Raw genomic sequence first — 25,402 nt, forward strand, 5'->3', positions numbered from 1 at the left:
ATAAAAAATAAAATTATATATATATATATATATATAGATTGTATAGAATCAGGGCAGCACTCCTGGTATCCGACCGATGGGTGCCAGCAGCGATAACACCTTACCAAGGTGTACAATGTAGAACAAAAAAGCACCGCAGCACATCCGTAGGTGAAAATTAGTGGATCTTTATTCACCCTTGCGACGTTTCAGTCCTCTTACTGGGACTATTATCAAGCCAATAATAGATAATAATTGATAATAGTCCCAGTAAGAGGACTGAAACGTCGCAAGGGTGAATAAAGATCCACTAATTTTCACCTACGGATGTGCTGCGGTGCTTTTTTGTTCTATATATATATATATATATATATATAAATTTAAGTCACCCCCCCCTTTCCCCAGAACAAATAAAAATAATGAAAAAAATTAATCATCGTCATCACCATATCTGAAAACGCCCCAAAAATATTTATCCCATAGGGTGAAAAAAAGTAATGGAAAACTAAATCAATGTGGCCACTTTTTTAGTTTCTTATTGCTTCACCTCCCGAAAAAAATTTAATGAAAAGGGATCAAAAAGTCATACACACTCCAAAATGGTACCAATAAAAGCTACAAATCATCGTTCCACAAAAAATGAGCCCACACAGTTCTGTAGAATTAACTATAAAAAATGTATTGAGGTCAGAATATGACAATATAAAGAAAAAAAATCCATTTTTTTTGTATTAAAACACAAGAAAAACTACCATATATAAAGAGAAAGAAGGGTACAGATCAGTTTTCTTACATAGCGAACGTCAGAAAAAACAAAACCCATAAAACTGTGTCGGAATTAAGGTTGCTTTTCCCAATTCTACACCATTTAGAATTTATTTCCACTACATTATATGTTATAGTAAATGCTGCTATTAGAAAGTACTTGTCCTGCAAATAACCAGCAGGGGACAGCTTAAGACCAGCATGTAATATGCCGGTCTTTGTACTGTAAATGTACCCCCTAGTCTCTAAGCAGAGATACATAAAGTATAATTAACAAAAACATGTAGCAAAAATGGTTAAGCTTGGTTATTTTTTTTTTTTATTTCTTCTTCTTCTAGTTCAGATCAGAAAAGTCAGGTCATCCTTTTAGATGAAGCTTGCCTCTATCTGTTCATAAAACATATAAAAACGAAACGTTAGCCATGCATACGTGTTTATTCCAAATTTTGTGTTGAGTTAAAACAGTCTTGAAACTAACACGAAATGCATTTTTCACTGTTCTGTTTCCACCAGTGCTCTGTTTTTAATCTCCATGTGTTTGAATGGTAATTTTGATCATCACATGTGCTCACTCTGTGTCAGCTCCAACAGGTCGATTAGTTTTGATGGTAGAAAAGTCCTGTCTGACATTGAGCACAATTGATGCTCTAAATAAAATGGATCATTTTTTCCCCATTTTTCTGTTACGCCTAATGTCTGTAAGGCTACTTTCACACTGGCGTTTTCGTTTCCGTTTGTGAGATCCATTCAGGGCTCTCACAAGCGGTGGAAAATGGATCAGTTTTACCCTAATGCATTCTGAATGGATAATGATCGGCTCAGAATGTATCAGTTTGGCTCCGTTACGCCTCCATTCCGCTTTGGAGGTGGACACCAAAACGCTGCTTGCAGCATTTGTCTGTCTGACGAAACTGAGCCAAACGGATCCGTCCTGACACACAATGTAAGTCAATGGGGACGGATCCGTTTTCACTGACACAATCTGGCACAATAGAAAACGGATCCGTTCCCTATTGGCTTTCAATGGTGTTCAAGACGGATCTGTTTTGGCTATGTTAAAGATAATACAAACGGATCCGTTCTGAACGCATGGATGCGGTTGTATTATCTGAACGGATGCGTTTGTGCAGATCCATGACAGATCCACACCAAACATGAGTGTGAAAGTAGCCAAAGCCTGAAAATCCACTTGGGACGGCATCACAAAACCTGTGACATGATCGGAAAACGAACAAAGTTTCATCAGCGTGAGTGAATTGAAAAGTGATATTTTTTTGCTGGTCTGGGTCATTGAGAAATTGATATTTGATATTAAAGGGGTTGTCTAACCTCACTGTTTACTAAGGCAAGATGACACACAGTCCCAAAAAACAGCTGGCAGAGAAGCTTTAGTTTCTATTGCTACTATTTTGGGGTAAACACTAGTTTTTGATTATTTTCTATTTGATTTATTTTGGAAGAGAAGGTGACCAAAAAATGCATATTGCACTTTGTTTTCCAATACATTTGCCGTGTAGTACAAGTATTGACCATGGCATCTGGAGCGTTAAATGACTGGAATCTGAGTCTCCGATCCTGGTCATTGCGGGCTGGGGTCAGCTGCACTATACAACTCATGAACCTGCTCGATACATTCCTTAGACGCAAATACCATATTGATTAGGAGGTTAAAATCACTAAGCTCTTATGACCCATACAACTAGCAATGCTTGTGTATGCAGATTGCATGGCCATGTGCTTGATTTTATGCATCTGTTTGCAAGAAGTGTAAGCTGAAACACCTGAACTCAACAATTAGAAGGGGTATCCACATACCTTTGGCTATATAATGTAGTTTTAAAGAGCAACTGTCAGCATGATCAACCTTTTTAAACTAGGCATACAGCCTTGTAGTTTGGAAAAAGACTAGTAGGGTTGATCATGGTGATTTAAAATTATACCTTTTGTGTCTGTATGTTGAACGAACGACTCAGTTTTTATTTATATGCAAATGAGCATGTGCTTTAACTGCAAACTATCAGCTTTAATTTGAGAGTATTTACATCCAAATAAGGTGAACGGTGTAGGAATTACAACAGTTTGCATATGTGCCTCCCACTTGTTAAGGAACCAAAAGTAATGGGACAATTGGCTTCTCAGCTGTTCCATGGCCAGGTGTGTGTTATTCCCTCATTATCCCAATTACAACGAGCAGATAAAAGGTCCAGAGTTAATTTCAAGTGTGCTATTTGCATTTGGAATCTGTTGCTGTCTACTCTCAAGATGAGACCCAAAGAGCTGTCACTATCAGTGAGGCAAGCAATCATTAGGCTGAAAAAACAAAACAAACCCATCAGAGATATAGCAAAAACATTAGGCGTGGCCAAAACAACTGTTTGGAACATTCGTAAAAAGAAGGAACGCACCGGTGAGCTCAGCAACACCAAAAGACCCGGAAGACCACAGAAAACAACTGTGGTGGATGATCGAAGAATTCTTTCCCTGGTGAAGAAAACACCCTTCACAACAGTTGGCCAGATCAAGAACACTGTGTGTCAAAGTCAACAATCAAGAGAAGACTTCACCGGAGTAAATACAAAGGGTTCACCACAAGATGTAAACCATTGGTGAGCCTCAAACAGGAAGGCCAGATTAGAGTTTGCCAAACGACATCTAAAAAAGCCTTCACAGTTCTGGAACAACATCCTATGGACAGATGAGACCAAGATAAACTTGTACCAGGGAAGAGAAGAGTATGGAGAAGGAAAGGAACTGCTCATGAGCCTAAGCATACCACCTGATCAGTGAAGCATGGTGGTGGTAGTGTCATGGCATGGGCATGTATGGCTGCCAATGGAACTGGTTCTCTTGTATTTATTGATGATGTGACTGCTGACAAAACCAGCAGGGTGAATTCTGAAGTGTTCCGGGCAATATTATCTGCTCATATTCAACCAAATGCTTTAGAACTCATTGGACAGCGCTTCACAGTGCAGATGGACAATGACCCAAAGCATACTGCAAAAGCAACCAAAGAGTTTTTTAAGGGAAAGAAGTGGAATGTTATGCAATGGCCAAGTCCATCACCTGACCTGAATCCGATTGAGCATGCATTTCACTTGCTGAAGACAAAACTGATTAGGTTTTGTAATGTTTTCCAGACTGATGAGCATCAGCAACTCTTCTTCTGAGGTCCCCAGAAAGCTCCTTCGTTCATGTCATGATATACTTCCACAAACATATTGTGAAGATCAGACTTTGATCCCTATTCTTTAAATAAAACAGGTCATCTACTCACCCCTGATTGTCATCCCACTGATTAAAAACACCTGACTCTAATTTCACCTTCATATCTGCTAATCCTAAAGGTTAACACATTTTGCCATTCACATACATGTAATAATTAGTGTTGAGCAAAGTTTTCCCCAAAAAATTCTGCTTCACAGAACTTTAACAAGAAATTTGATTCGTAACAAAGTACTTTGTAACGAATTGCATTCTATTGAATGTAGAGGACGCAATGACTGGGAACGGCGATGGTGCCGTCCCCGTCGTTGAACCCCTCAGATGCCAAGTTCAATGTGGATCGCGGCATCTGAGAGTCACATTGAGGCCTTTAAGGGGTTAAAAAATAAAAAGTACATACTCCCTCATCCAGTTGATCATGGAGACGCCGTCACAGCCATCTTGATTGAAGAAAACATGGCAAATCTCCTGCATGCTGACATGAGCATGCTGCTCATGAGCCTAAGCATACCACCTGATCAGTGAAGCATGGTGGTGGTAGTGTCATGGCGTGGGCATGTATGGCTGCCAATGGAACTGGTTCTCTTGTATTTATTGATGATGTGACTGCTGACAAAACCAGCAGGGTGAATTCTGAAGTGTTCCGGGCAATATTATCTGCTCATATTCAACCAAATGCTTTAGAACTCATTGGACAGCGCTTCACAGTGCAGATGGACAATGACCCAAAGCATACTGCAAAAGCAACCAAAGAGTTTTTTAAGGGAAAGAAGTGGAATGTTATGCAATGGCCAAGTCAATCACCTGACCTGAATCTGATTGAGCATGCATTTCACTTGCTGAAGACAAAACTGAAGGGAAAATGCCCCAAGAACAAGCAGGAACTGAAGACGGTTGCAGTAGAGGCCTGGCAGAGCATCACCAGGGATAAAACCCAGCGTCTGGTGATGTCTATGTGTTCCAGACTTCAGGCTGTAATTGACTGCAAAGGTTTTGCAACCAAGTATTAAAAAGTGAAAGTTTGGTTTATGATTATTATTCTGACCCATTACTTTTGGTCCCTTAACAAGTGGGAGCCACATATGCAAACTGTTGTAATTCCTACACCGTTCACCTGATTTGGATGTAAATACCCTCATATTAAAGCTGACCGTCTGCAGTTAAAGCACATCTTGTTCGTTTTATTTCAAATCCATTGTGGTGGTGTATAGAGCCAAAAATTTTAGAATTATGTCGATGTCCCAATATTTATGGACCTGACTGTATAGGTATCAGGAAAGCAGTAAATTCATCCTAGAGTTGTGTCATAGCATGCTATCATTTATACTGCTTACAGCATGAAAAAAATATTTTCTTATGTACATGCCCATTCTATGTGATACAAACTGTAGGTATACAATTTGTATATCTAGCATATCAATGTGTATTTATTGCTGTGTGTGTTTATATGAGTGCACACATACTGTATACAGTGGTTTTTGAACGTTTGGAAAGCCTCTAACATTTTCTGTATTTTTGCATAAATTTGACCTAAATCTACAGTATATTAGATTTTTACACAAGTCCTAAAAGTCGATAAAGGTAACCAAATGGACCAAACAAGTCAGAATTTTAGACTTGGTCATTTATTTATTGAGGAAAATGATCCAATATCACATGTGAACCTTTGCTTTCAATATCTGGTGTGACCCCCTTGTGCAGCAATAATTGCAGCTAAACATTTCCGGTAATTGTTGATTAGTCCTCCACATCGGCTTGGGGGAATTTTACCCCGACCGTCCGTACAAAACAGCTTTAACTTTATTATGTTGGTGGGTTTGCTCCCAAGAGCTGCTTGCTTCATCTCCTTCCACAACATTTCTATTTGAGTAATGTCAGGACTTTGGCCATCCCAGAACTTTCACTTTCTTCTTCTTTAACCATTCTTTAGTACAACAACTTCTGTGTTTAGGGTCGATGTCTGGCTTAATGACCCACATTCTCTTGAGATTCACTCAGATATTCTGATATTTTTCTTTTGAATTTACTAGAATAATTCAGAATTCATTGATCTGTCAATGATGACAAGCCGTCCTGGCTCAGAAGCACTAAAACAGGCCCAAATCATGATAATACCACTACCATGTTTCACAGATTGGACAAAGATTTTGTTGCAGTTTTTTCCTTTCTCCAAACATAGCACTTCTGATTTACACCAAAAAGTTATATTTTGGTCTTATCCGTCCACAAAACATTGTCCCAATAGCCTTCCGGCTTGTCCAGGTGATATTTATTAAACCGCAGATGGGCAGCATTGTTTGGAGAGCAGTGTTCTCCTTGTAATCATGCCATGTACACCATGATTCTTCGGTGTCTTACTGATGGTGGACTCATGGACACAAACATAGCTAATGTGAGAAAGGCCTTTAGTTGCTTAGAGGTTACCTTGGGTTTCTCTGTGACCTCGCAGACTATAACACACCTTGGCATTCACGTGATCCTTATTGGTCGACCACTCCTGCGGAGGATAATAATGGTCATGAATTTCCTCTATTTGTACACAGTATGTCTGACTGTGGATTGGTGGAGTCCAAACACTTTGGATTAGGTTTTGTAATGTTTTCCAGACTGATGAGCATCAGCAACTCCTCTTCTGAGGTCCCCAGAAAGCTCCTTCGTTCATGTCATGATATACTTCCACAAACATATTGTGAAGATCAGACTTTGATCCCTATTCTTTAAATAAAACAGGTCATCTACTCACCCCTGATTGTCATCCCACTGATTAAAAACACCTGACTCTAATTTCACCTTCATATCTGCTAATCCTAAAGGTTAACACATTTTGCCATTCACATACATGTAATAATTAGTGTTGAGCAAAGTTTTCCCCAAAAAATTCAGCTTCACAGAACTTTAACAAGAAATTTGATTCGTAACAAAGTACTTTGTCACGAATTGCATTCTATTGAATGTAGCGGACGCAATGACTGGGAACGGCGATGGTGCCGCCCCCGTCGTTGAACCCCTCAGATGCCAAGTTCAATGTGGATCGCGGCATCTGAGAGTCACATTGAGGCCTTTCAGGGGTTAGAAAATAAAAAGTACATACTCCCTCATCCAGTTGATCATGGAGACGCCGTCACAGCCATCTTGATTGGAGAAGACATGGCAAATCTCATGCATGCTGACGTGATGTAAGTATATATAGATATATTTTTTTTTGACTGCCATTTCAGGCTAAATTTATTCGCTAACTTCAATTTGCTCAACACTAGTAATAATAGATCATTTTTTTCAATAAGTAAATTACAAAGTCATTTGTTGGATTTGGTTATCTGTTGCAACTTTTAGGACATGTGTGAAAATCTGATATAGTTTTTAGTTAAATTTATGCAGAAATATAGCCAATTCTGAAGGGTTCACAAACTTTCAAGCACCACTATATAGTACCTCAATGTAATATTAAAATGTATAGACCTGTCAACCAAGCGGAGGGGGTTGGTTGTGTCCAGAGCTGAAGGGTCTTACAAAATCAGTTCTCCAAGGTTGGAGAACTTGCTCATTTGTATATTATTAAAAACTGAGATATCTCTGCAACTGTTCAACATACAGACAAAAGAAAGATATTGGTATAGTCAGCATGATCAATCCTACCAGCAGTATACTTGGTTAAAGTTAATCATGCTGAAAGAGGCTCTATAAAGGGGTATTCCGGTTATATTAGAATGTTCAATATCCACAGGAATAAGGGCTCATGCACACGGCCGTTGCCCAGCCGTGGCCGTATTGGGGGCCGCATACAGCAGGTCTGCAATACACTGGCACCGGCCGTGTGCACCCCGCATCACAGATGCGGACCCATTCACTTGAATGCATCCACAATCCGGGAGATGCGGTGCAGAACAGAAGCACGGATCGGAAGCCCACGGAAGCACTATGGAGTGCTTCCGTGGTGTTTCTGTCCATTCCTCCACACCACAAAAAAACACATTTTTTTACAGTGCAGAAGGATCACGGACCCATTCAAGTTGAATGGGTCTCGATCCGTCCTGGCCGCCCACAGATATTGCCTGTGCATTGGGAACCGCAATGCACAGAACAGCTGCACAACGGAAAACTATTAGATCAGTGGCAGTCCTACTGCTGCAACCCCACTGATTACAAGAATGGGGGCTCCATATCCCATAGAGCCCTCCAAAATGAATTGTGTGGCCGATCAGGCATGTGCAAGGTCGCTGCATTTATTTCCATGGGAGTTCCGGAGATAGCAGAGCGCTGTACTCGGCTATGTCTGTTAGGCCTTCTTCACACAAACGTAGGTGTCCTGTTGCCGTATTGCGGACCGCATATGCGGATCTGCAATACACGGGCACCGTTCCGTGTGCATTATGCTTCACGGATGCGGACCCATTGACTTGAATGGGTCCGCAAATCCGGAGATGCGGAACGGAACAGAACACTACAGAAGCACTATGGAGTGCTTCTGTGGTGTTCTGTGCTCCCGTTCCACAAGAAAATAGAACTTGTTCTATCTTTTTGCTGAACGGACGGATCGCAGACCCTATTAAAGTGAATGGGTCTGCGATCTGCATGCGGCTGCCCCACGGTTGGTGCCTGTGCATTGCGGACCGCATTTTGCGGTCCGCAGCACACGTTCATGTGAAGGAGGCCTTAGTCCCATAGAAATGAATGGAGCGGTCACGTGCATGCCCAACAGGACCCTTCGTTCATTTCAGGTGGCTCCACGGGTACACAGCCCCTGTTCTCATGCTCGGTGGGGGTCTCAGTGGTACGACTCCCACTGATCTAATAGTTGTGCCCTATCCTTCAGATGGAGGATAACGATATAACAGGAATGCCCCTTTAAGTTTATTATACCTACTGTATTACCATTTTTAGGATGTTGATGTTTCCCCTGTAATTGTGCTCTTCTCCAGATAATGCTCTCAGGTGATTAATCAACTGCTTCCAAATTTTAGGAGTTCCATTTCGATTCCAAAGTTTGCTAGACAAGCTTTTAAACCTGGAGGGAAAAAAAAGATTTTTAGAATTTGTTAAAATAAGTGAAATAAAATGCTTTTAGAAGGCCAGTCTGAAAAAAAAAAAAAAAATAATAATAATAATAATAATAATAATAATACAGGACTTGACAATCCATCTGACTAATATTTTTAGGACTATTGTTTCCTTAAACCTGATCACTATCATTTGCCATTATGTTTTATTATATTTGTATTCAAACAGTATCTGTGTTGGTGTCATCTGCACAGAATCATATTAAAGGGGATTTCAGAGATTTTATTATTGATGACCTATCCTCAGGATAGGTCATCAATCTCAGATTGGCAGGGGTCCGACACCCGACAAAACCGCTGATCAGCTGTTAAAAAAGAAGCCACGCTCTGTGCTAACGCTGCCTTCCCTTTAGGGCCGCTTCACACGAGCGGATGCCGTGCGTGGCATCCGCTCCGTGAAAGAGTGCCAAGACCCGCTGCAGACTGCAGAGGCACGGAGCGGTAACATGACTGTTAATGCTCCGTGCCTCTCTGTGATCTCTTTACTACGAAATCACAGTTGTCACTGTGATTTCGTAGTAAAGAGATCACAGAGAGGCACGGAGCATTAACAGTCATGTTACCGCTCCGTGCCTCTGCAGTCTGCAGCGGGTCTTGGCACTCTTTCACGGAGCGGATGCCACGCACGGCATCCGCTCGTGTGAAGCGGCCCTTACTGTTTACCTTCTCGACATCGCAGCGGTGAGCTGGTGTAATTCCAAGCCTTCCCATTCACTTTTATGGGATAGCTCCTTTCTATAGAAGGAACTTTCTTATAGAAGTGAATGTAATTACACCTGCTCACCGCTGCGATGTCGACAGCGAGCAGGTAAACGATGAAGGGAAGGTTGCGCTCGAACAGAGTGCTCCCCTCTTTTGAACCAGCTTATCAGTGGGGGTCCCGGGTGTTGGACCCAGCCAATCCTTAGGATAGGTCAGCAATATTAAAATCCTGGAAAACCCCTTTAATTCCATTCTGTGTATGATTTAGAATAAAGTTATAAACATTCTTCGTAGAACTGAACTTTAGGGACACTTGGATTGTAACAGTATTTTCACACATATTAAAGGATGTATGCTGGTTTTGTTGCAAACAGTGCAATCTTTTGCGCAAACCTCATATTGCAAAAAAACTGCAACTTTTTCCACTTTTCCGAATTCTTGCCAGATTCACTATAATTTACACAAGAATTTGTCTTAAAATTATGGTGCAAATCTATGCTTGCTCATTGCAGGCAGTTTTGCTTGTCATTACTTTAATTTCAATGGTAACTTGAAGTTCGCTACTCTGAGGGTCAGGAGCATACACAGATCTCATAGGGCCCTAAAGCAAAACTTAGTATGGGCCTCCCTACCCCATCCAGTTTCCCAGTATGTGTGCATCACTCACTCCTAGGCAATGCAGAATACAAAGCTCAATGCCCAAGGTTTTTGATGAATTTATGTTTTAAATATTTTTAAACAGACATTTTAATTACATAAATTGTAATAAAAAAGCCACCCTTGGCCTCACCCACATTATCCGACCTCTATGTCAGTAAAGTAGAACATGTGCTTCATAAATATGGCACTCATTCTGACCACCGTATTTCCCAATGTATTCATGTGAGTCAACTATCATAAACACACTGATGAATCTCTTGCTTCCCATCTAATACAAGGCAGCCACCACTACGGGGAGCTCAGTGCATAGGAATTTATGTGTTTACAAGTGACGGAAATGGAAGCTTCAAGCTGTAATATTTAGTTTTGCACTGAGCTTTCCCTAGTGATGGATGCAGAAAAAGCAAGTGTATTCACTGCATTTCACTGTAGCAGTCGCGTGGTCTGCCTTCATTGAAAATACTCCACTGGTGAGGGCAGAGGTGATTTGATGCACACAGGATTTATACACTTTTATGTGGAATTATGTTGTGATGGGTAATTACAAGGACCTCTGCTGACTGTAAGGCCCCTTTCACACGGGCGAGTTTTCCGTGCGGGTGCAATGCGTGCGGTGAACGCATTGCACCCACACTGAATCCTGACCCATTCATTTCTATGGGGCTGTGCACACGAGCGGTGATTTTCACGCATCACTTGTGCATTGCGTGTAAATCGCAGAATGCTCCTCTTTGTGCGTTTTTCACGTAACGCAGGCCCCATAGAAATGAATGGGGTTGCGTGAAAATCGCATGCATCCGCAAGCAAGTGCGGATGCGGTGCGATTTTCACGCATGGGTTCTAGGTGACTGTCTATTCACTATACTATTTTCCCTTATAACATGGTTATAAGGGAAAATAATAGCATTCTGAATACAGAATGCTTAGTATAATAGTGCTGGAAGGGTTAAAAAAATAAAAAGTTAACTCACCTTCTCCTCTTGATCGCATAGTTCCCGGTCGGTCTCTTCTTTAGCTGTGGGCTAAAGGACCTGTGGTGATGTCAGATCACATGCTCCATCACCATGGTGATGGACCATGTGATTGGAGCATGTGATCTGACATCACCACAGGTCATTCAGCCCACAGCTAAAGAAGAGACCGACCGGGAACTACGCGATCAAGAGGAGAAGGTGAGTTAACTTTTAATTTTTTTTAACCCTTCCAGCACTATTATACTAAGCATTCTGTATTCAGAATGCTATTATTTTCCCTTATAACCATGTTATAAGGGAAAATAATACAATCTTCAGACCATCAATCCCAAGCCCGAACTTCTGTGAAGAAGTTCGGGTTTGGGTACCAAACATGCGCGATTTTTCTCACGCGAGTGCAAAACGCATGACAATGTTTTGCACTCGCGCGGAAAAATCGCGCATTTTCCCGCAACGCACCCGCCTCTTATCCGGGCAAAAAACATGACGCCCGTGTGAAAGAGGCCTAAGGTAAACAAGCGAATGAACTTGGGATCCCTATGTTGGAACAAAAGTATCAGCTATCTGCTGAGGTCATGGTAGCTGCTTCTATACACTTGTCTAGGATGTAGCAGATAGTTACTAGTCACTAGGGTTGAGTGAACCCGAACTGTAAAGTTCAGGTTCGTGCCGAACTTTATGATTTTTTGACCCCGGACCCGAACCTTTCAGTAAAAGTTTGGATTCGGGTTTGGTGTTCAGCGATTTATTGGCGCTTTTTGAAAGGCTGCAGGGCAGCCAATCAACAAGCATTTAACTCGTGTGCCCTTAGAAGTCATCACAGCCATGCCTACTAATGGCATGGCTGTGATTGGTCAGTGCAGCATGTGACCCAGGCTCTATATAAGCTGAAGTCACGTAGCGCTGCACGTCAATCTGCTGTTACTAGTGTAGGGAGAGGATGAACTGAAAATTTTTATGTAGCCCTCCTAAGCAGTGAGAGAACAGTTAGCTGGCAGCCAAAAAAAATTTACAATTTTTGTCACCCTAATGATAATGATCTAGGGGCGCAGGTTCCCCAAGCCATTCAACTCAAATCAAGCAACTTTGAGACTAACTGGCTCTCAGTTAGATGAGAGCTGGTCTTGAATTCCTCATTGCACACAAGGTTGTCATTGTAAGGTATGCTGTGACTATACCTGTCTTATGGATAAGTCATTGGCTTGCACATACCCGGCATTTGGCATATAGCCTTTGTGTGATTTTTTTGTTATAGGTAATGAAATAAAAAGTTATTGTGAATATTCAGCTAAAAATGTGTGAAATATTGTGAATTTGAATATTGCCTATGCTGCTCATCACTAATGAGCATTACAAACATAATTTTGCAGACTTTATTACCTCTGTAAATGAAGTCTTTTTACACGATTGATAAAATTTTCCTCCACATCCATTATACATTTTTTAATGTTTTTTCTGGTCTACATTTGGAAGACAAAAAGTAAAACATGATTTTTCTTTTCAGTGATATTTTAGCATAATGCAAGTTATATTGCTGTTGATATCTAATATCAGCAAAATTACAACAGTCAAATGCCTAATAAACTGATACTCACTAAGTGCGGGTTCAGATCACCGTTATGAATCCCGTTATTGCTTTCCGTTAAAACATAATTATAACAGAAAATAACTGAATTCCTAAGATGGAAACTTTAGAGGCATTCTGTCGACAGGACTATGATGGATCAAAATGGAATGCCTCTAAAGGTTTCCGTTTTGAATTCAGTCTTATGAATTCCTTTTTTTTTTCTGTTATAAGCATGTTATTACCATGTTATAATAGAAAACACTAATGGAATTCATAAGAGTGATGTGAACCTGCCCTAACATTGTTATTAGAGAATGGATTATTTCAGATGAGCATAATATGGGTGTGCTTTTTTGCTCCTATTATGCCCTAGTGTTGATCGCGTATATTCTAATCGCAAATTTTTATTGCAAATATTGGCACTTCGAGAATTCGCAAATATCCAGGATATAGTGCTATATCTTCGTAATCGTGAATATTCTAGATTTTTTTTTTCATCAGTACCCATTATCCCTCACTACTTCTTGCTTGTGGACCAATGAGAAGGCTTCAATGTCTTTGACTTTAGGAGTAGTGTCGATCGCAAATTTTTCGTATTGCGTATTCTCCGATAACAGATTTTCGCAATCAAGTAAATAATGACTGGAGATCATGAATTCTCAAATTCGCTAATATATGATGAATATTCACCCAAATATTCGCGAAATATCGCAGATTCGAATATTGCCCCTGCCGCTCATCACTGTTATGCACCCAGAACCCAGACCTCTTGCCATATCTGGACTAGAATTAGATCAATATAGTGCAGTAAATCAGGTAAACTTCAAGAGGTCTAGATATTGTGTTATGGGCACACAAACAAACACTCATATTATGCCCATCTGAAAACGGCCAAAGTCAGGAAATGGGTCAGTTTTAAAATCTGTGCAGAAGGTCGCTTGCCCAAATAATTTTGCTTGCTACATCCCCATATATCTTCTATATTTCTGTGTTAAGTAAAATTTTCATTTTTCAGATTACAACTACTGGCTACACATAATTAAATATATGCGTTTCCCTACAGTGTTGCAAATCATGCTTTCTTCACACCAGGTCACTTTGCACCACAGATCTCAAGATATGTGGTAGGGAAGGATACATACGTCTGCTGCTGACAGGACTAAGACAAAACAAATTTACATGCAAAATTAAAAAAAAAGGAATAAAAGTAAATATTTTTTTAAGTATTTTTTTTATTATGCCAATATAGTATAAATGAGGTAAAAATTATGAAAATCGATAAAGCACATCCAAAAAACATTTTTTAGAAATGCAACTTTTTTACATACTTCCCTCAAATAATTGTGTTATTCAATTATTGCTTGTACTGTAAAATGGTATAAATAAATACAACTCCTTCCATAAAAACAAGCTTAGTGTTATGGCTTTTCAAATGCTGGGTTCTTAATGGGGTTTTCTGAGATTACTGGCGTTATTAACAGTTATGCTCATATAGTTGCTTACCTCATGTACATCCTCCCCATGTTTTTTTTTTTTTTTTTTTTTATAATTTGCACTCTCCTGGCCTGTTTTCACCATGTAAACCAATCACTCAGGTTTATTCAAAACCTTTATGTAGCATTTCTTGTTGCTCTATCCAACCAAACCTATGATGCTCTTGTCCTTTCTGCGCCACAGCTCCAGTATTGCCCCTAACAACACCCAGCGAGATTATAGTTCCTCCCACCCACCTTGTTACACAGACACTCACCTATCACTGGCCCGCTTGCTGCACTGATATTCCCATGGACATAATATCACAGGAAATAAGAGAGGGCAGCATGGTGTATTTACATTTAACTATTTTAGTTTTTTTTATCTTTTTTTAAAACTTTTTATGTTTTACTATACAATCATTTAATTGCTTATACAATAGACTGCAACCTGCTAACTACTCATAAGACATAGTTGCTAATAGAGATCAGCGAAAAGATTCTACAGAATCAATTTGTCAAGTCATGTAATGACTGTGGCACCTGAGCGGTTAAATGACCAGGATCAGAGTTATCTCCAATTCCAATCATTGCAGGTGGGTGTCATCTATATAACATAGTCAGCACCTGCCACTTATGGAGCGGGCTCAGCCCATGAGCCTGCTCCATACACTTCTTTTGTAGATGATGTAACTGTACATCAGTTTGCGCAAAGGGCTTAGGCCTGTTTCACACTTGCATTGTTAATTCTGGTATTGCGATCCGGCAGATGCTCTAAAAACTGAATTTGTTTTGATTTTGCACATCAGGATACATCCGTTCAGTTAGGATGCAGTTGTGTGAAATCAAAATGGAAAAAAAAAAACTGATCTGTCACTAAATACATTGAAAGTCAATGGGTGGTGGGTGTTTTTTTACGCTCCTTAACCACCTCCCGACCGCCTAACGCGCCGATGCGTCCGGGAGGTGGTTGATTTACTCCTCCTGGACGCATCGGCGTGTCATCTCGCGAGACGCGAGATTTCGTCACAGCCGGCCCGCGCATGCGCATCGGGGGCCGGCATTTCGTCGCCAAGTATTTCGTCAGCAACCTGCCGGCCAATGATCGTGGCTGGCAGGTTGCTGATTTTAAAAAAAAACAATCAGAAGCCAGATAACCCATCATATTAGTAAATATGATGTGGTTATATGGCTGCTGTGCTCCTCTGCTCCTTCTTTTGGTCAGTTGGTTCCAGCAGAGGAGCACACATCACTGTGAGTACCCACCAACACCACACTTAGCCCCCAGATCACCTCCCAGCACCCAATTAACCCTTTGATCACCCCTGTCAATCACTAGTAAAAAGGAAAAAAGTGATCAGTGCAAACTGTCACTTTTTTTTTTCACTGGTATTGACCATTAGGTTTTAGGTATAGTTTAGGCCCCTTGGTTAGGTAGTTTAGGGATCAGTTAGCGCCCAGCCCACCGCACCACAGTCCGTTATTCGCTGATTAGCGTATCGCTAATCAGCATTTGTACTTTTATAATGCTGATTAGCGATACCCTTGCTCTCCAGCAATTACAACAATGTGACACCATAGTAATCAAAATGGCGGACAAAGGGGGGGCGGTGGTCGTTATGGATAGGGCAACTTATGGTCAGCAATTACGGGAAATGCTGGGGGACACTTCCACATATAGGAAATTAGTGCGAGATCCGCTACAGGAATATATGGGTACCTACGTTTCGCTGCTATCAAAGGGAAAGGAGTGTGGTGCCTTTGGTGACAGTGAATATAGATACCTCAATGTGGAAGTGCCCGTCACCCCTATTATGCACGCCCTACCCAAAATCCATAAGGGCGTCCACCCGCCCCCTCTGCGTCCTATAGTCTCAGGTATAGGTTCCCTGACTGAGCGCCTGGGCAGTTGGCTGGATAACATTCTCCAGCCACTGGTCAGGCACACTCCAGGGTTCTTGAAGGATACTTCAGATGTATTGCGAGCCATGTACAAATTTGTGTGGACTGACAATTATAGGTGGATCACAGCAGATGTGGTCTCTCTCTATCCCTCTATTCCCCACGGGGTTGCTCTACTGGCACTGGAATTCCACCTCCATCGATATACTGGCTTCAGCTCGGGTTATATTGATTTTATTTGTGAAGTCACCAAATTTTTGCTGACCCACAATTACTTTGTGTTTGATGGTGTGCACTACCTGCAGATCCGCGGAGTCTCAATGGGGGCCAAGTTCTCACCGTCTTTGGCCAATCTGACCATGTCATATTGGGAGGAGAGGTACATTTACGGTCTGAGCAACCCGTTTGGGCCTGGTATGGTCTGGTACGGCAGATACATCGACGACATACTTATGGTGTGGGCGGGCGGTGTGTCTGCCGTCCCGGACCTCCAGGCATACCTAAACAATAATGATTACAACTTGCGATTCATTTGTTCCGCACATGAGTCCCATACTAGTTTTCTGGATTTGACACTCCGCGGATGTCCGGGGGAAATAGTGCACACCATCACATACAGAAAAGAAGTGTCCGGTAACTCAATTCTAAATGCAAAAAGCCACCATCCAATGCATACCATTAGAGCAATCCCCGTGGGGGAATTCATGCGTGCAGCAAGAAATTGTAGTGATGGGGACAAATTAGATGATGAGTTTGATAAGGTAGCTCAAAGACTAAAAGAAAGAAATTATCCAACCTGGATGATTAAGAGGGGGAGAACAATTGCTTCACTCAAAGATAGAGAGGAAATGCTATTTGGCAAGTCCAAGCATAAGAGGATTTGGAGGGCCTCTCCTGGCGGTGTAGGAGTCTGCGTGGATGGTGAGCGGGACAGCATTCCTACCTTATCCCTGTCTTATAGTAGAGAATTCAATGCAATCAGTTCATCTATTAAAAAATGTTTACCAATATTGTTTGAGGACAACATCTTATATCAAGCATTGAAATCTGGTTGCAGAATTGTCTCTAGAAGAGCAGCTACTCTGTCCTGCTCACTATCACCGTCTCTTTATACTACCAGTAGCATTAGACAAGATGTCAAATCCAGGTGGTTATGCTACCAGGGCTTCACTAAGTGTGGAGCCAACCGCTGCAAGACATGCAATTACGTTGTACCTACTCAGACATTTGACAATGTAACACATACTGACAAATTTCCTATCCGCAGTTATATCAACTGTAATACGGAGGGTGTAGTCTATGCCATCAGATGCACTGATTGTGATCTGATGTACATAGGCAGCACAGCCCGTAAATTTAAGAGTCGGATCCTCGAACATTTGAACTATATTAGCAACCCTAATATTCTCAACATCTCAAATATAGCGAGGCACTTCATCCAAAAACATGCCCGTAGAGTGACGTTTTTCCAAGCTTTTGCTATAGAAAAAGTTTTGGCACCCAAAAGGGGAGGTGACCACCGCAAAAAGATTCTTCTCCGTGAGGCCTACTGGATCTTTAGACTTGGGTCCAGGATTCCGGCAGGCCTCAATTTGCGAAAAGAACTGATGTATATTTACAATTGAACTATGGATTATGCATATAAAGAGGATATAGGTATTTGCCAGTAGTTCAACACGAGGGTCCGACCCATGCGCACAAAAATCCTCTCTCTTTGCCGAGAGATAAGGTGTGAAATTTATATTGCGGGATGGGTTTGTGCGTACCAGCCGAATTCTGCTTAGGACATCGGTTGCACGGTGCGGTTTGGTCATGCGCAACAGTATGCATCATTGTTAAATTTAATACCAATTTGTTCAGATGATAGTTGTGCCAGAGAGACAGTATTTATACATACTTATTTAGTCTCTCTTTCATACCTTCTATATATAGATATATTAGCTTTGCAACACAGGATATGCTAGTCTGTAATGAACACTTTAAGATCAATGTATCTCTGCAACAAAATGCAAACACACAAGCTTGCTTTATTTCTATCATATAGATTTACTATGAAATCTCTATACTATTTGCCGAATCTTATTTGATTGTATTACATTTCAGGTTGTAAGACCGTTATTTTGATTGTTTATATTAATAATTTTTATTAGTAAGTATCCACACTGTGCGGTTTTACCATTGCAAAGCACACAATCTGGTGATTGTGGGGTTAAATTGACCCAGGTATATCCTCACAGTGTGTTTCGAATTGCATGTGTAATCGATGAACCTAATCAAGAGGTGTGCCTCTGTTGTGGCAGCCTATGAGATTGGATGCTCCTCCCAGGATTTTCTGACGAGGTGCATTCCTAATCCTTTATAATGTGGGGTCACACGTAGCATGGTGCTACGACTAAGGGTACATACCCGAAACGCGTCAGCGACCATGCCGTGGATCCAGTGACTGTGTCGGTGTTATGAATCAATAAAGAAGAGCTAAGAGGACCTCCATTGTCTCCAGATACCTTTTTTCCTATTTTGTTTGCTGCCTGCTACGGGAACACTCCCCCAGGGCCTCTGGAGCCGGGTTTATACACCACACCAGGAAGGTGAGCTGGATACAAAGTTTTCTCTACTTTTATAGTATCTGGAAGTGATCAAAACTGATCACGGTCAGATCTATAATTGTATTAGTGTCACTTTAGTTCTCCCTCCACCTAAAACGCAGTGTTTGCCCGATCAGGCCTGATCGGTCGCCCACACGTGCGTTCGTCCACACCCGCCCCACCGCAGTGACAAAAAAAATGAGTTTTGATATTTTTTATCAACCGCAGCGGCCGCCGGTACTTCGCTAGCCTCCCATTTGTAAGACAGGCTTGCTTTTTTTTATCTTGGGTAGTCTCAGGGAATACCCCTAAATTTAGTTGCCCACATGTCAAACAGGGGGTATTCTTCTGAAGAGGCCTACAGGCTTCTGACCCAGTCGGATGAGGAATGGGAACCCTCATCTGATGAATCTAGCGGGTCAGAATACGAACCTGTAGAAAGCAGTGGCTCTCTGACCCAAAGTTCGGACGAGGAGGCTGAGGTCCCTGATAGCACCAGGCGTACCCGGCCCCGTGTCGCTAGACCGCAGGTTGCGCAGGATCCGCTTCAAGAGCAGCAGAGTGGGGCTGGTGCTGTCGGATTATGTGGTGAGGCATACACCAGCAGCCCAGCCCTTCCTGGACCTAGTACCAGCACTGCCGTAGAACATGGTGAAGTAGCGAGCACTAGAAGGGCAGTTGAAGCTGGTACGGTGGCACGTGCAGTAGTGACCCCGTCGCAGCCACCGCAAAGACGTGCCCGTAGAGCCCCTAGAATCCCTGAGGTGCTGGCAAACCCTAATTGGCAGTCCCCAACTTCAGCCGCACCTGTAGTTCCCCCTTTCACCGCCCAGTCTGGAGTTCGGGTTGAGACAGCTCAGATCGGTTCCGGCCCTGGGATTTTTTGAGCTGTTCTTGACTGCGGAGCTCTTAGACTTAGTTGTGGCAGAGACAAACCGGTATGCCACACAATTTATAACCGCTAACCCGGGAAGCTTTTATGCCCAGCCTTTCCGGTGGAAACCAGTCCAAGTTTCCGAAATTAAAACTTTTTTGGGCCTCCTCCTCAACATGGGTCTAACTAAAAAGCATGAATTGCGGTCATATTGGTCCACGAACCCAATTCATCACATGCCCATGTTCTCTGCTGCTATGTCCAGGACACGATTTGAGACCATCCTGCGTTTCCTGCACTTTAGTGATAACAGCACCTCCCGTCCCAGAGGCCACCCTGCTTTTGACCGGCTGCACAAAATTCGGCCCCTCATAGACCATTTCAACCTGAAATTTGCAGATATGTATACCCCAGAGCAAAACATCTGCGTAGACGAGTCCCTTATACATTTTACCGGGCGCCTTGGCTTCAAACAATACATCCCAAGCAAGCGCGCCCGGTATGGGGTCAAATTGTATAAGCTCTGTGAAAGGGCCACAGACTATACACACAAATTTTGTGTCTATGAGGGAAAAGATCAGACCCTGGAGCCGGTCGGTTGCCCTGACTACCTGGGGAGCAGTGGGAAGATAGTCTGGGACTTGGTGTCACCCTTATTCGGCAAGGGGTACCATCTTTATGTGGACAATTTTTACACAAGTGTGGCCCTCTTTAGGCATTTGTTTCTAGAACGGATTGGCGCCTGTGGTACCGCACGAACTAGTCACGCGGGTTTCCCCCAACGGCTCGTTAGCACCCGTCTTGCAAGGGGGCAGAGGGCCGCACTGTGTAACGAAGAACTGCTCGCGGTGAAATGGAGAGACAAGCGTGACGTTTACATGCTCTCCTCCATTCATGCAGACACGACAATACAAATTGAGCGAGCAACCCGTGTCATTGAAAAGCCCCTCTCAGTCCACGACTATAACCTTCACATGGGAGGGGTGGACTTCAATGACCAGATGTTGTCTCCGTATTTAGTTTCCCGCAGAACCAGACGCTGGTATAAGAAGGTGTCTGTATATTTAATTCAATTGGCTCTGTATAATAGTTTTGTTCTCTACAGTAAGGCTGGGAGAACTGGATCCTTCCTCAAATTTCAGGAAGAGATCATCGAGAACCTCCTGTATCCAGGAGGTTCCGTGGCCCCATCCACCAGTGTAGTTAGCCGTCTACACGAGCGACATTTCCCCAATGTCGTTGCTGGTACCTCAACCCACCCGTCACCCCGAAAAAGATGTCGTGTCTGTAGCAGGAGTGGAATAAGGCGTGACACCCGCTATTTCTGTCCTGACTGTCCTGACCACCCTGCCCTATGCTTAGGGGAGTGTTTCCGGAAGTACCACGCACAGGTACACCTAGCATAGGGATCATCTCACCAGGACAGGCACACAGGGCTATTAGGGCCCATTCACTCACAGCTGCTGCAAACGTCTCCTTTCACCTGGGACAAAGTGCATAACGCACTTCGCCACATCTTTGGGCGATTTGCGCTTTGCACATTGACCCATGGGGAAGGAGAGGTTTGTTCTATAAAGGTAAAAAAAAAAAAAAAAAAAAAACACCAGTAAGCAAACACGTTAATGTTTAGTTCAAAAAGTTAAAGTTTACATGTTCTGTTCCAAAGTTAATAAAATTATTGCGTTGCGGCCTGGTTTTTTCTTTTTTTTTTTCTTTTTTTACCTTCCAGGTGGACCAACCGTTCGACTAGCTGCAGCACTGATGTGCATTCTGACAGAAGCATTGCGCTGCTGTCAGATTACACGCAAGTCGGTGTATGCGGCGCTGCAAGACGAGATTTCTCCTCTGCAGTAACAGATACGTTTGCTGATGCATACGAGCTGAGGAGGAGGCGGCGTTCCTATGCTTTGGCAAACACTTTGTATGTAAAAAAAATAAAATAATAATCCCGGCAATGATTTATTCATCCACATCGATTGATGTGAATGGAGAAATCTGGTTTGCCAGGGCATACGAGCTAAGTGGGTATGGATGTTGGGCGGAGCTCCTATGTCCTGGCAGACGCCTTTCCCCTCCTTTTTTTTTTGGCAGAGATTTTTTCATCCACATTAATCGATGCGAATGAAGAAATCTGTGCCGTTCATTTTTTTCTTTCAGCCCAGAGGCTGAACGGAAAAAAAAAGTCTCATTACCTGTATGCTCAATATAAGGAGAATAGCAGAAACTCCTAATGCTGGCCATACATGTAATGATTGCAGAGACCCTCAAATGCCAGGGCAGTACAAACACCCCACAACTGACCCCATTTTGGAAAGAAGACACCCCAAGGTATTCGCTGAGGGGCATATTGAGTCCATGAAAGATTTAAATTTTTGTCCTAAGTTAGCAGAAAGTGAGACTTTGGGGTGTCTTCTTTCCAAAGTGGGGTCACATGTGGGGTATTTATACTGCCCTGGCTTTTTAGGGGCCCTAAAGCGTAAGAAGAAGTCTTGGATCCAAATGTCTAAAAATGCCCTCCTAAAAGGAATTTGGGCACTTTTGCAGCCTAGATGCGCAAAAGTGTCACACATCTGGTATCCCCGTACTCAGGAGAAGCTGGGGAATGTGTTTTGGGGTGTCATTTTACATATACCCATGCTGGGTGAGATAAATATCTTGGTCAAATGCCAACTTTGTATAAAAAAAATTGAAAAGTTGTCTTTTGCTAAGATATTTCTCTCACCCAGCATGGTTATATGTGAAATGACACCACAAAACACATTGGAGAAGTTTCCTGAGTACGGCGATACCAGATGTGTGACACTTTTTTGCAGCCAAGGTGGGCAAAGGGGCACATATTCCAAAGTGAACCTTTCGGATTTCGCTGGTCATTTTTTACACATTTTGATTGCAAAGTAGTTCTCACACATTTGGGCCCCTAAATTGCCAGAGCAGTATAACTACGCCACAAGTGACCCCATTTTGGAAAGAAGACACCCCAAGGTATTCCGTGAGGGGCATGGCGAGTTCCTAGAATTTTTTATTTTTTGTCGCAAGTTAGTGGAATATGAGACTTTGTAAGAAAAAAAAACAAAAAAAAACCTTCATTTTCCGCTAACTTATGACAAAAAATAAAAAATTCAAGGAACTCGCCATGCCCCTCACGGAATACCTTGGGGTGTCTTCTTTCCAAAATGGGGTCACTTGTGGCGTAGTTATACTGCCCTGGCAATTTAGGGGCTCAAATGTGTGAGAACTACTTTGCAATCAAAATGTGCAAAAAATGGCCTGCGAAATCCGAAAGGTGCACTTTGGAATATGTGCCCCTTTGCCCACCTTGGCAGCAAAAAAGTGTCACACATCTGGTATCGCCGTACTCAGGAGAAGTTGGGGAATGTGTTTTGGGGTGTCATTTTACATATACCCATGCTGGGTGAGAAAAATATCTTGGTCAAATGCCAACTTTGTATAAAAAAATGGGAAAAGTTGTCTTTTGCCAAGATATTTCTCTCACCCAGCATGGGTATATGTAAAATGACACCCCAAAACACATTCCCCAACTTCTCCTGAGTATGGAGATACCAGATGTGTGACACTTTTTTGCAGCCTAGGTGGGTAAAGGGACCCACATTCCAAAGTGCACCTTTCGGATTTCGCAGGTCATTTTTTACAGATTTTGATTGCAAAGTACTTCTCACACATATGGGCCCCTAAATTGCCAGGGCAGTATAACTACGCCACAAGTGACCCCATTTTGGAAAGAAGACACCCCAAGGTATTCTGTGAGGGGCATGGCGAGTTCCTAGAATTTTTTCATTTTTTGTCGCAAGTTAGTGGAATATGAGACTTTGTAAGAAAAAAATAAAAATAAAAAATCATCATCATTTTCCGCTAACTTGTGACAAAAAATAAAAAGTTCTATGAACTCACTATGCCCATCAGCGAATACCTTAGGGTGTCTACTTTCCGAAATGGGGTCATTTGTGGGGTTTTTCTACTGTTTGGGCATTGTAGAACCTCAGGAATCATGACAGGTTCTCAGAAAGTCAGAGCTGCTTCAAAAAGCGGAAATTCACATTTTTGTACCATAGTTTGTAAACGCTATAACTTTTACCCAAACCATTTTTTTTTTTTGCCCAAACTTTTTTTTTTTATCAAAGACATGTAGAACTATAAATTTAGCGAAAAATTTATATATGGATGTCGTTTTTTTTGCTAAATTTTACAGCTGAAAGTGAAAAATGTCATTTTTTTGCAAAAAAAATCGTTAAATTTCGATTAATAACAAAAAAAGTAAAAATGTCGGCAGCAATGAAATACCACCAAATGAAAGCTCTATTAGTGAGAAGAAAAGGAGGTAAAATTCATTTGGGTGGTAAGTTGCATGACCGAGCGATAAACGGTGAAAGTAGTGTAGTGCCGAAGTGTAAAAAGTGGCCTGGTCATGAAGGGGGTTTTAGCTAGCGGGGCTGAAGTGGTTAAAAAACGGATCTGTCACCATTGACTTACTTTGTTTTCAGTGACCAATCAGTTTTTTTCCCATTTTTATGACCAGACAAAAAACAGCTTGCAGCGGTTTTGTGTCCGGTCACAAAATGGAATGCTGACGGAATGGAAGACATGCATCCTGAACAGATCTCTTTTCATTTAGAATGCATGGGGACAAAAAGGATCTGCCGGATCTCAATAACAACACATATGTGAAACAGAACTTAAAGGGGTTTTTCAGCCTATATATACTGATCACCTACAGTGTCATGCAAAAGTTTGGGCACCCCTGGTAAAAATTACTGCTACATTTTCAAAATAATACAAAAGGAAAAGGGACTGAAACAAAAGTTTAGGCACCTTGCATAGTTAGTACCTAGTAGCAGCACCCCATTTGACAAGTATCATAGTTTGTAAACACTTTTTTTATTAGCCAGCCAAGAGTCTTTCAATTCTTGTTTGATGGATTTTTATTCATTCTTCCTTGCAAAGGTCTTCTAGTTCTGTGAGATTCCTAAACCTTGCACGCGCTGTTCTTTTGAGGTCTTTCTGTAGATTTCACAATGATGTTCAGATCAGGGGACTGTAGGGGCCATGATAAAACCTGCAGCTTGCACTTTTTGAGGTCATCTGTTGTGGATTTTGAGATGTGTTTCAAGTTCAACTTCAGCTTTTTTACAGTTGGTGTTATGTTTGCTTCCAGAATTTGCTGGAAAGTCATTAAATCAATTCTTCACTGTACCTGAGAAAAGTTCCCTGTGCCACTGGCTACAACACAACCCCAAAGCATGATTGATCCACCCCCATGATTTTTGGTTGGAGAGGCATTCTTTTCATGAAATGCTGTACAATATTTTCTCCAAACATACCTTTGCTCATTGTGGCCCTAAGAGTTCCATTTTAACCTCATCGGTCCACAGGACTAGTTTCCAAAATGCATCAGGTCTGTTTAGATGTTCTTTTGCAAACTTTTGATTGTGGTGAGGATGCAGGAGAAGTTTTCTTCTGATGACTCTTCCACGTAAGCCATATTTGTGCAGGTGTCGCTGAACAGTAGAACAATATGTCACAACTCCAAATTCTGCTAAATCTTCCTGGAGGTCTTTTACAGTCAAGCCATGGTTCTGATTTGCCTTTCTATTAATCCTATGAAAAGCTGTCTCTGAAAGATTT

General features: G+C 41.9%; 1 protein-coding gene across 3 annotated transcripts in view; it reads right to left on the reverse strand.

Moving 5' to 3' along the window:
* Positions 1 to 351: 351 nt before the first annotated feature.
* The window catches only part of LOC122922501, a 442,359-nt gene continuing 417,308 nt past the window's right edge, over positions 352 to 25,402 (reverse strand). For 2 of the 3 annotated variants that reach the window (XM_044273115.1, XM_044273114.1), the window contains exons 21-23: positions 12,743 to 12,822; positions 8,842 to 8,974; positions 352 to 1,131 (exon numbers count right to left, since the gene is read on the reverse strand). In XM_044273115.1, the coding sequence (XP_044129050.1) occupies positions 1,111 to 1,131; positions 8,842 to 8,974; positions 12,743 to 12,822 (234 nt within the window). In that variant the 3' untranslated portion in view covers positions 352 to 1,110. Of the gene's footprint in view, positions 1,132 to 8,841; positions 8,975 to 12,742; positions 12,823 to 25,402 lie in introns of those variants that run through there. The other variant, XM_044273116.1, reaches the window with a different exon arrangement.

This window comes from Bufo gargarizans, unplaced genomic scaffold (genome assembly GCF_014858855.1).
Source record: "Bufo gargarizans isolate SCDJY-AF-19 unplaced genomic scaffold, ASM1485885v1 fragScaff_scaffold_39_pilon, whole genome shotgun sequence".
NCBI lineage: Eukaryota > Metazoa > Chordata > Amphibia > Anura > Bufonidae > Bufo > Bufo gargarizans.